This window comes from Ambystoma mexicanum, chromosome 11, assembly GCF_040938575.1.
Source record: "Ambystoma mexicanum isolate Mex_15411 chromosome 11, UKY_AmexF1_1, whole genome shotgun sequence".
Taxonomy (NCBI): domain Eukaryota; kingdom Metazoa; phylum Chordata; class Amphibia; order Caudata; family Ambystomatidae; genus Ambystoma; species Ambystoma mexicanum.
Window position 1 is genome coordinate 897,261,590 of NC_090934.1, and position 17,592 is coordinate 897,279,181.

General features: G+C 43.9%; 1 protein-coding gene across 1 annotated transcript in view; it reads right to left on the reverse strand.

The window, feature by feature from the left end:
• The window catches only part of LOC138505060 (mucin-2-like), a 179,627-nt gene that overhangs the window by 56,412 nt on the left and 105,623 nt on the right, over positions 1-17,592 (reverse strand). Inside the window, exons 6-8 of the mRNA XM_069625385.1 lie at positions 14,564-14,702; positions 14,339-14,446; positions 8,994-9,170 (exon numbers count right to left, since the gene is read on the reverse strand). Coding sequence (XP_069481486.1) covers positions 8,994-9,170; positions 14,339-14,446; positions 14,564-14,702 — 424 coding nt within the window. The remainder of the gene's footprint in view (positions 1-8,993; positions 9,171-14,338; positions 14,447-14,563; positions 14,703-17,592) is intronic.

The window sequence follows — 17,592 nt, forward strand, 5'->3', positions numbered from 1 at the left end:
TGTTTTATGTTGTGCTCTGAGGTCTATTAATATTATTAAGATTATTATTATTAATACGTATAATAATAATAATAATAATAATAATAATAATAATAATAATAATAATAATAATAATACATGTCAAAGGTAGCGTACATTTGATGTGTTCAGGGAGCTGCAGGAGGGGTTTGCAGGGGACTGTCACAGGATCCAGACATAAATGGTGGACCGGGTAACACAAATTATGAAAGCTAGCAGTAACGCCACTGTGATGATCAAAAGAAGCATCAAATTGAGACAGAATGAAAGCTGGCCCCACCTGTCAGGTATACAATCTCGGAAAGTGGCATGGAGTGAGGGTGTGAGGCAAGCGTTTACTGTATTTCTAATCTTACCTTATGCAAAATGAACAAATTCCTGTACTCAGGCGGTGTGCCACTTTCAGTGAACATGTATTGGATGGCCTTGGAACTCTACCTGGATCACACCAATGGGACAGATATACTCCCAATAAGCATCTAGTGATGAAATCAGGGTAGCTGGACACGGAATATGATGTAAATTGACAAAGGCAAGATTATGACTGTACACCCACCCAGGCAAAGACAGTCTCTGCTGAAAAGAGGTGTAGCTCGAAAGGAGCTGCCAGTGAAATTGTTAGAGCTTAGAGTGAGCTTGAATAAATGGTTGCTGTGCTGGCCTGAAATCAGGGCTATAACTAATCTAGAGCTAGTTTTGGATTTTGATGAAGGTTTGGTGCTTTCTTTATCCTGTAATGATGCTCTAGGTATGTGAGTGAGCAAGGAGACTGCCCCATCAATACCCATCTATGTGTGTGGCATCAAGGACCAGACTAGAGGTCAGAGACCAAGAAGGTGGTGGGGTTGCTCTTTATGCATGTACCAAAAGAAATAGACCTGGAGTAGAAAGCATGGGAAATTATTTTGAGCCTCACTGCATGTGTAGCCAATATTTCCTCTTCACATGCAGTACTTTAGGGTACGTACTACTCATTTTTATTACTTCTATTCCTACTTTTTCTCATTACAGTCATTGTATTTGAGATGCCCCATTGTTTTGGAATCTTAGCCTTTTTTATTTCTACTTCCCTGCACACATCATGTTGGGTGGGTAAAGTATACAATTTCACTATTACCCTCAACCCTCCTCCTAATATACCAAAACCTTCAGATTCGATTTCCTCCAAATGTGAAGAATGTCAGTGGCATGTAGATTGTGAAGGGATAAATATGGCAAGGAGTTTGAATATTACCCTTAAGTAATCTGAGCATTACCTCTGCATTCTCCTTCCTCACCCCACTCCTTACTTATGGGCAAGCTCTGAGGGGTATCCAGTGATATTGCCGAATAGGTAATAATGAAAATATTTTTCAACAAACCGTTACGACTGAAAAAATACTTAATTTCTATTAAATATACATATAGGGGAGGGCTAAGGGGTTAAAACGGGTGAGCAGGGGTTTGTGGTGGGTTTATTAACAAAGGGAAATGGAGGGGACCGCGGGGGAACCCCCAAATAAAAAATATATAAAATTGGGTATTTTTTCTGTAATGTTTTCTAGTTAAAAATGTTTTAATTATTTGTGAATTCATTAAAATCACATGGAACCGCGCTGATGGTTTTCAGCCAATGTCAAACACGCAAACATGACTTGCAAAACAAAAATCCTGCTGCACTTAATTTGTGAGTATTGGAACATCCTCATAATAAATTTACCTGTATACTGTTGGGATGCATGTTCAAATCACCACCCATTCGAAACGATTTAGATTGCGGAAAATATACTAAGATAAGGTGAATGTGTAGATGACTTTGTATTGGGAGCGGGGAATCTTATGGGTGAAAGTAAATGGCGGGAGATACATGTATTTTGGAAACCTATACAGGGGAAACTAACCACTTGATTTGCGATAGTGATGCACAGAATACATTGCATGTGCACATTTATAACCTAGACTAACACTGCATTTTAAAGCAGGCCTGAATCCTTGCAGGCCATGCCGGAGACACAGAACTACGAGGCCCCATCTCTTGCTTGATTATCACATTCCATTCCCCAGGCATGGCAGGGAACCTGCACCCACACCCATGTATAAATATATATAGTTAGATCTATTTGACAGGAATGTCTACAGCCACATTGGAGAAGTGCTGCGGCCCAGTGCGTAGGCCATACTTCTGGGAGACGGGCAGAGGTCTTGGGCTGCCAAGATATGAACTGAGAATTAGTATACTAGCACCCCCCAGAATAATGGTCATTCTATTTGAACTACCAGGTGTGCAGGAATAAGGTTCTTAAATCCTTTGTGAAATGGATTGATTAGTGCGACATTAGGTCTATCTCTTGGGATGGGTAACTGATACAGGGGGGAGCAGAGAACAACACGGTCTGTGATTTGTACACAGGAGAGTAAAGGGTGATGCCAAAGTTATAAGACTGAAGCGCGTAGGTATGATGGGGGCGCCTATGTGTCTGGGATGAGAAAAGAGTTGCAATGCCCTTGCCTCTCACTTTATCTCAAAAACCCAGGACATCCTATCCACGATCTCCTCCCCTCCCCCTCCCATCCCCTCTCCATCTGTGCTTGCTGACCCTCCTTCAACCGCCCCCAACCCTCTTTCTTATCCTTTCTTCTTTTTTCCCCTGATCAGGTTGTTAAACAAGTCCGATCTATGAAAGCCTCGTCAAAACAGGTTTATCCCTGTTCCTCTAAAACCATCAAGGACCACATTGATACCCTCGCTCTGGCCCTTGACGATTTTTGCAACCCCTCCTTTACCTTAGGAACCCTCTGCTCCCCACTGAAGCACTCCCAGGTGCATCCTCTTCTCAAGAAACCCACAGCTGATCCTTCTTGCCCGGCAAACTATCGCCCAATTTTCATTACTCCCTTTCTGGGTAAATGCCTGAAAAAACTGACCATCTCTCAGCTTAACCTTCATTCCGATTCTGGTGGCTCTCTCCATGACTCCCAGTCTGGCTTCAGAGCTGCCAGAAGCATGGAAACTGCTCTCCTGAACAACCGTGAAGATCTGCTCTTCAACCTTGATTCTAACATTTCCTCTGTCCTCATCCTACTCGATCTCTCTTCTGCCTTTGACACAGTTAACCACATCACCCTACTCAACCGTCTCTGTGATAACCTGGGTATCACTGAACAGGCTATGGCCTGGCTGACGTCTTTCCTCTCTGACCGACCCTCCCAGGTCCAACTTGGGTCCTTTCATCTATATCCCTCTCTACCTGTGGTGTTCCCCAGGGGTCTAATATCTCGCCCTGGCTTTTCAACCAATACCTGGCAACTCATGCCCACTAAATTGCTGTATTCTGCTCAAATTTCCAGTGCTATGCTGATGACACTCAACTCATTTTTAGGCTACCCTCGGCCACCTCCTCTCCTTCTCTCATCTCTGATTGCCTAACTACCGTTCAGGATTGGTGTGCCACAATGATCTTTGTCTAAATGCCAACAAGATGGGATCCTCCTCATCGGTACACCTTCAACTTCCATTCCCCTCACTCTCTGGCCGGCCTACCATGGCCCTCCTCCTTCCCCCACCTGCGAGGCTAAAACCCTCATGGTCATCTTTGATTCCACACTTTCCTTCTCCGCCCACTTCTCTGATATCTCTAAAAAGTCAAACTTCCTACTGCACCGCCTCCAAGGCTTCCCCCAGAATCTCATTGTCTCCCAAGCTCTAGTTCTCTCCAGGTTGGACTACCGTAACAGCCTCTTTCTAAATCTTCCTGCCTCTACTGTCTACCCTCTACAACTTACCCAGAACAGGGCTGCAAGGCTTGTCCTTGGCCTCAAACCCCGGGTTTGTATCTCTCCAGCCCTGAAATCCCTTCATTGGCTCCCAGGGGATGCACAGATTAAATTCAAAACCCTCTGCATTGTCCACAAGTCTTTCTGGGCCTGGGTCCAAAATACCTTCAACTATCTCTCCGTAAATACTTCCGCTCTCAAGCTCTTTGCTCCTCTACCTCTAACTCCCTCAGGGTTAGTTGTTTTTCAAAAAATGAGCTGGGGTAGATCTCTGTGTTCAGCTTGGGCCTCCCTTTGGAACAGCCTCCCTGCCACTCTGAAACTTGAGGAGAACCATCTCCAGTTTCAGAAGCACCTCAAGACCTTCCTCTTTGCTTCTGCCTTTGCTCCCCCCTCTCCCTTGCTGAGCTGTTTCTCTCTAGGCACTGTGCACCTGGCCACCGTCTTTCCGCCGGGCCCAGGTACCTGCTCACCCTGCCACCCTCCTGCCCTGCCTCCAGGCCCCCCCTTGCACTGAGGTCCGTATCTGTATCCATACAGTCCACCACCACCTCATTTTTCTTTCTGCGCTTATCAGATATACCTGTCTGCTGCCTTACACAGCACTTGCCACTTGCTGGCTGCACTACCACCATGTATTGCCTTTATTATTTACTTATTTTTTATTTATTTATTATTATTTATCTGTTTCTCCTCTGCTCCGCACTTTCCACTTCTCCCACCTTCCATGCACTTTTCCCTTTCCCTTTCCCATGCACTTGCGTGTTCTCAATGTCACTGGGCCAAGTAGATCGCTGTTTTGTTCTCCCCTGTTCCCCTCCCTTGCCTTGTTGTGCTCTGAAACACTTGTGTTGAAGCGCAATATAAATAAAATATCATATCTTTGTTTACAAGTACCAGGCTGACCTCAAAGATATCTGCCGAATTCATGTTGACAACCAGGTGCACATCCCGTGGATAGCAACGAAGACAGGGTAGTGTAATTCTAAGGTTAACCAATTGCTTTGCATTGCTTCGATGTGAAGAGGCCATTACCTACGTGTCGAAAAGATGGAGGTCAAGACGACAAAGCCGATTGGAGAAGGTTCCAAATGCAACTATTAGCATGCAAATAGGAGGTAGCCAATGAGGGTGTGGGATTCATGTTGTATATTGAATGCACAAGACTCATGATGACGATTTTGGTGTTTATAAGATGAAGTTCAATTTGATAATGAGAGAGAGCTCTGGGGCAGTAGACTTATAATACCCTGTCACCATTTCCTTTTTGTATAAAAAACAAAGCTCTTTTTTTCTCGAAAATAGGTGCACCTGTCCTTTTTCCCTAGCACGGTTTTCTTTTTATGTTTGGTTGTTGTGGAGTTACCCTACATTATTGATGGAAGCATCCTAACATCAAAACTGTGGGTGCTGAGACCAAGAGAAGGAAGACAGTAGCGTTTGACAAACATTTGAGGGCCGGAGCCGGTTGCTGCCCTGAAAACCACTAACAAAGAATCTCCATGAGCCACTACCCAACAGGTTGCTATCCTCCTCTTGGCTATCAACCCAGCATCCCTGCTGGTAAAGGGGATAAGAATTGCACAAGTGTTTTGAAACCATCCTTGTCAATAAGATTGATTGAAAAAGGCAGGCCTAAAAAGACTATTGAATAAAAGGGAAGGTGAAGAAGAGTTAAAACATATATGTTTTGGATACGTACAGCAGGTAGGAGGGGGAAGCAATGGGTTATGGAAGAATCCTCCCATAAAGTAAAAAAGAAAAGAAGGACCCTGCAGAATTACAAAATTCATTCAATATTATTGGCAATGACAGTTTTCACCAGCCAATGAATAGGGCAGGAAAACACAGCCTAATCCAAATGCTAACTACAACTGAAAAGGGTTTCCTGCTGCTGCCAGCCTTACTGACAGTAATAAAGTGACTTTCTGATGTGAAGAAGCAAGCTGTTCTGCCAAAGTACATAAGGGCAAATCGCTTGACCTCTAAACGCACTGTTCTTAGATGGAGGATAGACTGGCAAAAAAGGTAGGCAATATGATATCCTAAGAACGATGAAGCTCTGATAAAATGATAGATTTAAACACTAGATCATGTCTCAAAATGATGACCATGTTGGATTATTAAGAAATTAATTTCTACAAAACCGAACTGTAATATCACCTACACTTTGGGCCAAAATAGTCACTACTAAAAAAGTAGTAAGGAAAGACTGGTGTTAAAAAAGCAATAGGCTCATAAAGGCAAATCTGCAGCTTGGAAAGCTAAATCCAAATCCAAAGGAAATGCTCACACTTAAGCAGGACGGGATATAGCAAAGTTCCTGAGCAGTCCTTTTACCAAAAATGGGCCTTCGGAAACCACAACACACAGATCCCTAGAGGCTCAGCCCACTATTCACCATTGTATAAAGGGTGAAACCGCTAGCCCTGAAGAGAATCCAGCATGTAAATATTGGGTAATGAAAGTGACTCTTCATGACAATGCTAACGTATCACTAGCATTACACTCCGCTGGAAGGAACTCAGTGCCTAACAGAGAAATTTAAAGTGAGCTACTAGGTTGTTTCTTCCCCAGCCCTGCGGGCCTACATATGTCAGGTTCACCTCACTGATGAGGCCCGACTAGGCTGAAACACGTGTCTGGGGTTGCTGTTGATACTCTTGTTCAGAGGAGAATTGCCTAGCTTTGCCCCCTTGTGGGTGGGACAAAGACTGATATGTAAATTGATATGTAAATTGATATTTCCCCTCTTTGAAAGGTACAGTGGCTAAAATGTGGTTGTAGACCCTCCCGAGTGGGCACCTTCCCATAGAACAGGTTAGTTGGCTGTGTACGTTTTCTGTAGAGGGGCTCCCAGACCTTTTTGTGCATTTTTTAGAAACTTTGGGACTCACCCTAAATGACCCAGGGTAATCCAGACGTAGACCCCTTGCTCACTGTGCTTATAGAGAGACAGCTTCACTTCACTGATGAGGCCCTACTAGGCTGAAACACGTGTCTGGGTTTTCTTTTGGTAGTCTTGTTCAGAAGAGAATTGCCTAGAATTTCGGTGCTGCACTGCCCTCATGGGTGGGGTAAAGACTGATGAGCAAATGGATATTTCTCCTCTGTGAAAGGTACAGTGAGCTAAAATGTGGTTGTAGACCCTCCCGAGGGGGCATATTCCCATAGAACAGGTTATTTGGCCGTGACTGTTCTCGGAAGAGGGGCTCCCAGACTGTGTTGTTCAATTTTAGGAATTTTGGGTTTCACCCTAAATTACCCAGGGTAATCCAGACGTGGGCCCCTTGCTCACTGTGCTCAGAGAGGCGCAGATTCACCTCACTGATGAGGCCTGACTGGTATTACACTCTGTTGGACGTAGACTCTCCCGAGTGGGAACCTTCCCATAGAACAGCTTATTTGGCCGTGTTCGTTCTCGGTAGAGCAACTCCCAGACCTTTTTGTGCATTCTTATATATAGGTGGTGACATTTTTTCCCTACTTTTCCTTAATCAAATGGGTAAAATCAGTGTTCATGGTGCATAAACAGTGTTCCGGTTCATTTTCTATTTAGCAATTAACAGGTTTTGTTTGGCAATTTCACTGCGATTTTTATTTGTGATGCTGCTTGGGAAATGCACTTTTCTTTTGTGCTTATGTGTGTTTATTAGATATACTTACATGGATTAGTTTGTGGCCTGGCTTATCATTAAATACTCTTTTTAATGAAAGGCCATTTAAGGACATGAACATTTATCTTTCTATTGTGTTGCCTCTGTTTAATACAAAGTAAGCACACAGGTCTTTCACAAATGCATTTAGTGCCACAAGGTTGTGTATATCGTAGAGGTGTGCACACATAAGATACCATAACATTTCGAGAGTGCATGGACGAGCACATGTATATCATGTGCTGTCATTAAAGCCTGGTTGTGTGAAAGTGAATTTATGAATCTGAACTACAGCTGTCTATACTGGGCTCTATGCTTAATACAAAAGCATGATGGGAATAACAAGTGTGCCTATTTATTTGTGGCATTGGCAGAGTTTACTTGCTTTTTAATAAGGGGCTATAGGTCAACAACTTAAACTCATAGAAAACATTTTCAAATGAGTTTGACCGGACTCAATTATAACCAATTATGTTTTTGTACATCTGCTGAATTGCTGTAGTGTAAATGTATGGCATGGCTAGACGGATATAGTCCAATGTCTGCAAATCCAAATGCCATAACTCAATTTGCTTGTTTGGACGCATGCCTGTCACTGCTACTGTTCAGTATCTATATTAAACCACTTTCTGACATTCTTGCTAAATTGGGTGTGCAATTCACTAATTACATCAACAACAAACAATTGTTGCTTGTGCTGGAGGGGTCAAACAAGACAGATGCTGATAACTTGTGTGTCATTTAGCAAACTGTTTAACACTGGCTGTTGGCCCACTGGATATGCCTTAACAGCAATACAACAGAGCTGTTGATACTTGGGTCCTCCCATTCTAGGAGAAAGCTTTCCCCCAACTACTCAAGCTTCACTATTGAGAACTGTTCGATCCCTGTTCTTTAAAATGTGAAAACACTGGGTGTCTTCCTGGAAGCATCACTGGATGCAGAGTCAAATGTCAATCACTTCTCTAAAAAACCGCGAACCATCTTAAGCTCCTCATGCAGATAAAGCTTTTCAATTCAGAACAGAATGGTATTTCCCTTCTATGTGCCACAATTCTCCCCAGAATCAATTACTGCAATGCCTGGGAGGTCCCAATAAGAGCTGTATTCACAAATTGCAAGTTTTTCGATGCTGTTCACATTGCTAAAAATCTGCTTTGGAAGTTCCATGTATCTGAAATAAGAAAAGAGCTGCACTGGCTCCCAGTAGCAACTCAGGTGCATTTCAAGATACTTAGGCTTTTTACCTCAAGGACAGGTTGATCAACAAACGTGAACCAAAAAGAGTGTTACGGTCCACGGGCTCGTGTTTGCTCACATGGCCAAGAACAAGACCAGCTATGGGTAATGGAAGATCTTCCAGTCTGGCTCCTAGGGCTTGAAATCCCCTTCTTGTAAATCTTTGGCAGGAAAATAACATGCTTCATATTCGGAAGCACTTAAAAAACCTCCCTGTTTGAATTAGCTCTTAGCTTAGATATTCTTTCCTTCTTTTTGTCCAGTCCTTTATGTGTTTTTCCTTGAGTCTGTATGTGCACCCTGATTACTGTGCATGCTATGACTCACCTTATATTCTGGAACAAGTTTGATGTTGATCCTGGTCTTCTTGTCCCATATAAGAATCAGTCCAATGTTGACATCAATCACAAGGAAGATGCCACTTTCTCGCACTGTGTAGGGCACCTCTCCAATGGAACAGACTATCTCTTTGTAGTGGCCTCCACTTAGAATCAAGATGCAGCTCTAAAAAGAAAGACAACAAAGCACATATCAAAAGACTGACCATGCAGCTCTTTCTGGCCTCTTTTTTTGGGGGGGGGGGTCACAACTGAAGCATCCAGTCATCGTGGTGGAATTAGGTGCTGCGACCAAGTTTAACTCCCTTTACCTTAGAAAAAGAAACATGCAAAACCACACATATTGAAAGGGTTGGCCTTAGTGTAATCTTAAGCTGCCTGAACTTTGTGCACATGACTTGCTGCCTTTTGTTAGACAATGTGACTCGAGAGCCTTCTCTGCCTGGAGACTTCATTTATGATATCCAATAAGAACTAAACATGTCTGGGGTTGATTGTGTGTGGTCTTATGCAGAAGAAATGTAAACTGGCAGTTTGGCCTAGCTTGCCACTTTAGGGTGGGACTGAGCTCGATATGCACATGATCTTGCCCCTTGTATAATGGCATAACAGCGTGAAAAATAAATATCTTTTTCTTTCTGTTTGCTTGTTTTTGACTCTCCGTGTCTCAGACAGAGTAAAACGTATTTTGGTGAAATGTTTGCTTCTGCCCATGCCCACCGTTTTCATTTAATTTCAAAATGTTGTGTCATGACAGTGTTTGTCTGTAGGATTATTATCCAGTATACATATTTTGACACATAGTGCTCATTACACGGTATGCGGTAACCATGGTGCTATTAGCACCATGGTTGCCGCCGGTACCGTACCGAGTCCGCCATGGTGAATGGCGGAATTACGCCACATTCCAAGGTGTGTGGGGGCGGTAATTCCACATTCACCATGGCACTTCCCCATTCCCATGTGAGCCCCCATAGGGCTCAATGGCAATGGGGAAGGTGGCAATTACGGTACCACAAATTGCGGTACTGTAATTGCCTCCAAGGTCCCTTTATGGGCCCGTTCCTTAACGGCTGGTAAAACCAGCCGTTGAGGTCGGGTCCCGCAAAGGGACCTCGCAGTAAGGCGGTAAGGGTTTACCGGTACCCTTACCAGTAACGGTAAACCCTTAGCGCATTCCGTGTAATGAGGCCCATAGATCTTTAAACAAACCTTTGCATCAGGAAGAAATTGAAGAAGGTGGGCTCTACTAAAGGATTGTGAGCATAGCATTCAGATTGTGGTTGTGAGAAGTGGTAGGCTGAAAAGGTCTAGAAGCTGAGAGAATAGAATAGTTTAACGTGTTTAATGAAATGGAAAAAAAGTGCAGATGTTCAGCAACCAAGGCTTGTAAAGGTTACCCTGCAGCACACAGATTCCAAGGCTAGCATGGTGTTGTTTCATAGGCCAAAGTACATCCATTGGGCCTCATTAGGAGTTCGGAGGTAACCATGGCGCTATTAGTGCCATGGCTGCCTCCAAATCCTTACCGACTCCGCCCTGGTGAATGGAGCTATTACCGCCCCATTCCAAGGTTGGCGTGGGCGGTAATTCCCCATTCACCAGGGCCCTTCCCCATTCCCATTTGAGCCCCCATACGGCTCAATGGGAATTGGGAAGGCGCTAATAACGGTACCGCAAATTGCGTTACCGTTATTAGCACCAAAGTCCCTTTGCGGGTTCCGTCCTTAACGCCTGGTAAAACCAGGTGTTAAGGGAGGACCCGCAAAGGGAACTCGTAATAGGGCGGTAAGGGACTACCGGTACCAGTGCCCTTACCGGTACCGGGTATCCCTTATCGCCCACCTCGTAATGAGGCCCATTGTCTGGCAGTGCAAAGCTTCCAACATACCACCCCTAGTTCTGACTCTCATTTACAACCAGTCTTTCTTTGAGTCATGTATCTTATCTATTTCATGGTTTCTTTAATGTTCTCTCTCTCTTTTACTCTTTATATCTAGTGATATTTTCATGCCTTCTCTCTAACACATGGGCCTCATTACAAGGTCGGTGGTAATGGGCCGGTGCAGGTTACTGCCAACCCGTAACACTGTTCCGCTGCCTGAGATCCCAGTGCCACTGGGACATTACAAGTCCTGGTGGCCCAGAATGTCAGGTGGCGGAAAGTGTAAGTCCCCATTCCTGTGGAGTCTGATAGGAATCCACGGGAATGGGGACACGGAAGCACCGGCACCGTTGCTAACGGTGCCAGTGCTTCTGTGAAAACCATGCCGGCACGGGTCAGTGCTGCTGGCAGGTCAGACCTGTTGGGAGCACCGGACCCGACAGGCATTCTCGCAGGCTGGTAGTGCGGAAAGGGTGTCGGTACGTTGCTAGTGGCACCCTTATTTCTGGACTGCCAGACTTGTAATGAGTCATTAGGCCTCATTACGAGTCCGGTGGTAACCCTGCAGTGCTACCGCCAAATTGCTGCCGGACTTGTTATATTTTACCGGCTCTTCACTTCCCGGTACTACCAGGAGATTACAACTCTGGCGTAAAGGAAGTCAGGTGCCGGTAAAAAGTAAGTCCCCATTCCCATAGAGTCTGACAGCACTCTATGGGAGTGGGGACTCGGAAGCGCCGGCACCGTTGTTAACAGTTGCAGTGCTTCCGTGAGGTGTCTGCCTACAGTGGCTGCATACGCCCAGCAGGGTCAGAACTGTTGGAAACTGTTGGGCACAGGGGCCACGGCAGGGAGACTCAGAGTTTGTTTGCTAATCCGGAACAAAGGGTGCCGGTGAGCTTACCGGCACCCTTTGTTTTCGGACCAGCAACCTCATAATGAGACCTATTAGGCCTCATTACGAGGTTGGGGGTAGCCATGCCGTTTTTACCGGCATGGCTACCCCCACTCTCGGGTCCGGCTCCGGGTCCTGCGAAAGGGGAATTACCGGGCCATTCCGACCTCGGCGGGCCTAGTAATTCCCCTTGTGCGGGAGCCAGAGCCGGTACGTCCCCATTCCCATTTGAGCCCCCATAGGGCTCAATGAGAATGGGGAGGATGGTAGCAGTGGTACCGTTCATAACAGTACCGTTGCTACCAACCAGTTCTGCTCACAGGTGCCACTCTGCACGCATGGTCTGACCAGGTGTGCAGAGCAGCACCCGCAAGCAGAACTCGTAATGTTGAGGTATGGTAACAACAGCACCGGTAGTACTACCGGCGCCATTGTTGCCTTACCACCACAATCGTAATGAGGCCCATTGTCTTTTTACGATTATTTTTCACTGGCTGTCCCCCTGTGTCAGATAACCTCTGTCTGTGTTTCTGTGTTACATTAGTCCACTGCTGGATGTCTAGTTAACTGTTCCTCATTTGACAGTATCACTCCTTCACCATTTATCTATATTTGCCCATGATCTCTTTTTCTGGGGGATCCTTTCTCTGTATTGCTTTAAGGCACACATTTACTTACAAACTGTCTCGCCATCTCTTACTTGCTCTCCCTCTATCTCTCTTGATCAATCACTCCATGTTCTGTTCTTTCTTTCCCTGACCCCTATGTTCTACTCTCACTACACACACTAATGTTCCTTTTTCCCACTTTCTCTCCGGTTCACTCACTCGTATGCTCCCCTTTCTAGATTTCTCTCTTTTCCACTCACATAACCTAATCTATTCCCACTGATTGTCGTTTGCTCTACTTCCTCTCACTATTGCACACACTCACACTTCCCATCATGCTACATCTGTCCCTCCCCCGTGCTCTTCACATCTCATAGTCTCTTCACCTCCTACACTCTCCCTGTGTGCCTCTATTTCTCCCTACCTGCCTTTCAATGTGTGTCTCTCGCTATTTGTCTCAAACTTTGTATTTTCATATCTCATCTCACTCTAACCGTTTCTAATTGTGTCTCTGTTTGTTCCTTTCCATTTGATGCCCTTTATATTCATGCACCTTTCTAGTGTATATGCTTTTCTCTCTCTTTCAGTCTCTCTCTCTCTCTCTCTCTCTCTCTCTCTCTCTCTCTCTCTCTCTCTCTCTCTCTCTATGGGATGGTGACAAAGAAGAGGGACTGGACTGCAAAGAGGAACAGGGACTTCTATGACCAAGAGGAAGAGGGACTGTGATGAGGAAGAGAAATTGGGATGAGGAAGATGAACTTCGATCAACAAGAGCACCCGTGACAACGAAGGGACACTGAGAAGGAAGTGGAAAAGGGACACTGAAAAAGAAGAGGAAGAGGGACTCTGATGAGGAAGTCCAGTTGAATGGCGTTAATTAACAAAGTCAACTGAACTAGCATATCCAGTAATTGAATCCAAATGAGTGGCATGCCTTAACCCAAGATCCAAAAAAGACTATTTTGAAGAAGATTTAGAAATGCACTTCTCTGTTGGACAATTTGGTATTTGAGTACATTTTCTCAAGTAAATCCTCCTGAAGAACCAGTTGTGCTGAAACACGTGTAGTGGTTTTCAGTTCTTGACGCTTTGAATTTTCTATGCACGTTTTGGATTAACCAACAGGAGAACAGATATGTTTTGCTTACTATTTGATGAAGACCAATCGCTAATCTATTGAAAGAAAAATGTGAGTTTTTTAATGAAGAATTTTGAGAAAACATCAGTATAAACTAATCAATGTTTGATAACAAAACAGATGAAGCGTTGTTATGAATTATTTGAATGAACACATTTTAAATTAAATACAACGTTTGAAATCACCAACAAGACCTGCTATATGCTTTGTGTCAACCTGACCTCTGGATGTTTATTTTTTTCATTATTGGGCAGACACAATCTTCTTTGGGTGCATGACAAGTGACAAGATAACTGCATAGTCTTTTTTTTCACACAATTACTAAAATTATATTAATCCATGAAATAGGATGGCAAAGCATTCATGTATTCTTTGGAAAAATAAGCGGATTGTTTACATCAAAACCAGCATGCAATTACTAAATGATTGTTCTCATTGAAGACACTCACATTTGTTCCCATTACTATTGTCTGGGCATCTAGATGCAAACCCAGGTTCTCACATAATTGTACTTTGTTTTGATTAGCATTTAATGTAGGGATAGTTCAGTTATTTCATCTCCCAGCCTACGTACAGTTCTGTATTTATTGACAGAGCAGGCATTTAAGGCGATCTGCCATGTATAACATATCATGTGCAATCAAAAGTCATTCCAAGACTGCATGCACTAAAACCTGTGTCTCACTGAGGAACCATTAAACCAATTTTTGGGTTTGGCCATCTCCAATGAGGATACTGCTAGATCATTGCTGTGCTGGAAGTTCAGTTTACCAAATATTTTATCTAGTCACTTAGTGAACTTACTCACCCCCACAAAGAGTTTGATGGATTTTGAGCAGGTGGCCCCAATGGTACTGCAGGGGATATTCTCGGTGATCACTCGGAATGTGCCTATGGAATCACTTCCACAGTAGTCCTGTTGAGAGCAAGGACATTGTGTGTTACCTGCCAATAGTCTATCACATCAATGATAATGAGTCTACCTGTGCTGATAAGTGCAACCCTAAAACAACAGAGCAAAACACATGATTACCTGGGCCAAGGTGTATTCACAGTTCCCATTGAATTGGTATTGCCTGCTGTCGAATGTGATGTAGTGTCCTTCTCCGTATAGAACACACGTTCCCAGTCCTTTTTTCTCTGTGCATTTCCACTGCCCTTTTTCACATGTGCTATGAAGAAGAGAACATTACATCTCAAAGTGAAGCCCACCAAACATCAATTGCTTTGTAGGTTTTATAAAATGTTAATAGTAGATGTTATTTGGTTATTTGTCTAGACAAATCTAAAGAGCACAGCTCATAGTTAAACATACACATTGTGAGCATAGACATGAAATGAAGAGGTTGCCTGAGGTGGGGAGGCTATGATAGCCTATTATAAAGGTCATGATGTAATGGTTCTACGGTGCGTGAGAGAGATCAGAAGGAAACGTGTGTGTCAACCACTTTATAGCAACATCTAAAAGTTCTGAGTCAAGTAAGGAGAGAGAGAAGTAAAGAAGGGAACAGGTTCAATTAATATTATTATAGGTCATTGGGAATTATATATAGTTTAGAATATATGGAAGCATATGGACATTAAACAGATCCTTTGAAACATGAAGAAAGTACAGATGTTAGGCTGAACTGCTCATTAGGCGAATAATTGACTGAGATTACTGGCGTGCAAGGCGTTTGCATCCATATGGGAAGCTTTGTGTGCCCATGGTGTAAGGATCCATTGGCCATAGTTATTGGAAGAAGCGTGGAGTTCTGCTGTTTGGTGTCGGTTCGTGGGCGGTGTTATAGGTGTCATGTGTGCATGCCATAGTTTGTTTGCATGTGGTATGTTTGAAGGACCATGGAAGGTTTTAATATGAGTTAGTGGCGAACATATGGCATTTGGTTAATTTGTGGTCATGCATGTAGCTTGTAGCTTGTATAAAGGAGCACATGTACAACATGTGATCAGTCAGCATTTAAAATGCCAGGAGAAATTCCACAGAGCTCTAGATAGGGAAGGGAATTTGTCCAGTTGGGGATTGTGCGGGATTGTATGGTATGACAGGTTAAAGAAGTTTGAAATTGATAATAGGGTCTAGCTAGGGTAAGTGAATTGGAGTGAGATTTTGAGGAATGGGTTTTGGGGATTGGAGCACTTTTTGCGAATATAGGAGGGAGAACCCAAAGCATTCTCAGGCACATGTTCCTTTTTTAGGTGAGAAGAGAACTAAAAAGCATCCCTTTTTTTGTTTTTAAATCTGTTTGTTCAGTTTGGTACAACCGTCATGTCAACATCACATAGATACTTCATGCATTTACATTGATTCGTGTCAGGTACAATAACCTATAAACAGTGAATAAAGCAACTACCCATCACAAAAATAACACTTCAACTAATAGCTTGTGTAGCATACATTTGGGGAACTCTGGTTACAGTGTCCACTTCCAAAGTATGTTGGGCTCCTCCACCAACAGTCGCCATTCTGCTGTCCTTCTCCTTCCACCCAAAAATGTTATACACACTACCCTTTCATGCCTGACTTCACTCCTTCGATGTAATAGCTTTTCTCAAAGAAGTGTATCATCAGGTCGAGCAAAATAACTCCTGCACCAGCGCATTCCAGGCTAAAACATTATTGCTTCCTTCTGTAAGCCCCCTTTCCAAAGCCCTGTATCATACCGACGAGTCTGCCGTGATGCAGTCCCTCAAATCGTTCCACCAGGAGTCTACCTGCATGACTTTGGGGATTTCCAGGCCATGGTAATACTTCTTTTTGCCTGTACGCATACCAGATCCAGCTTGCTGGTCTATACATTTGTCAACGCCTCCTTTAGGGATGGTTGTATCCCAAAAGTTATCAAGAAAACCTGAATTAACCCACTTTTGAAAAAGCAAACAGTCTCCGTCTCCTCGATTTGTTGAATTAGTGCCCTATTTCCAACTTTCCATTTTTACTCAAGATCCTGGATCGAGTGGCTTACTCACAAGTTTTGATACATCTCAGATACTATGACATTTTGAACAGATGGCAGTCTGGGTTCAGGGAGAGCCTTGGAAGAGAGACAGCACTGTTAGACCTTAAGTCTAGGATGCTCTGACATATGGACAATGAACAGGTGGCTATGCTCATGCTGCTCGACCTCTCCTCTGCCTTCAAACTGGTGGCCCATGCTCTATTGGTCCCCAGGTTGGAGGACCTGGCAGGATTTTCTCTGTCAGCAGCAGGCTGGGTCAAATCTTTCCCCAGTGAACGACAATGCATGGTAAGCAGCGATATGGCGGATACACAACCAATTGAGCTTACGCTTGGAGAACCGCAAGGAGCCTGTTTGTCTCTGATTTTTTTTATAACATACTTACTGTTTCTTTTCTTGATTTCTTGGAAAGCAATAAAATTGAATTCACAAATTATGCTGATGACACACAATGTGCTGTCCCCATATCTGGCAACTTTATGGAGGATGACATTAACATAAATAGGATATACAGCCTGATCAAAAGCTGGATGTGTAACAATGGTCTTGCGTTGAACACCAGCAAAACTGAGTTGATGCTGGTGGGCTCAGAAGCAAAAACTTGCAAGATGGAGCTGACATATGCCCAGATCCAAATTGATGGATGTATTATCAAAACAAAATGTAAAGTCAAGGCCATTGCGGTTCATCTTGACCACAATCTGAATATGAAGGCACAAGTGAGTAGCCTGGTTTCATTAGCCTCATATTACATTAAGCTTATGACCCATGCACGCCCATTCATATCCAGAGAGAACTGTGAAACACTTGCCAGGACTATGAGTGGCTCCAGAATAGATTATTGTAGTAGCCTACTAGTTGGTCTACCGAAAGCCGAGATCAACTGGCTTCAGGTGGTGCAAAACAACGCTGTGAGAGTTATCATGGTTCTAAATAAAAGGAACCATATTTCTCAGGCCAGGAGATGTCTTCATTGGTTGCCCATAAACGATAAAGGGCCTCATTACACGGTAGGCGGTAGGGGATTACCGGCACCGGTAAGGGCACCAGTGCCGGTAATCCCCTACCACCCTACTACGAGGTCCCTCAGTGGGTCCCGTCC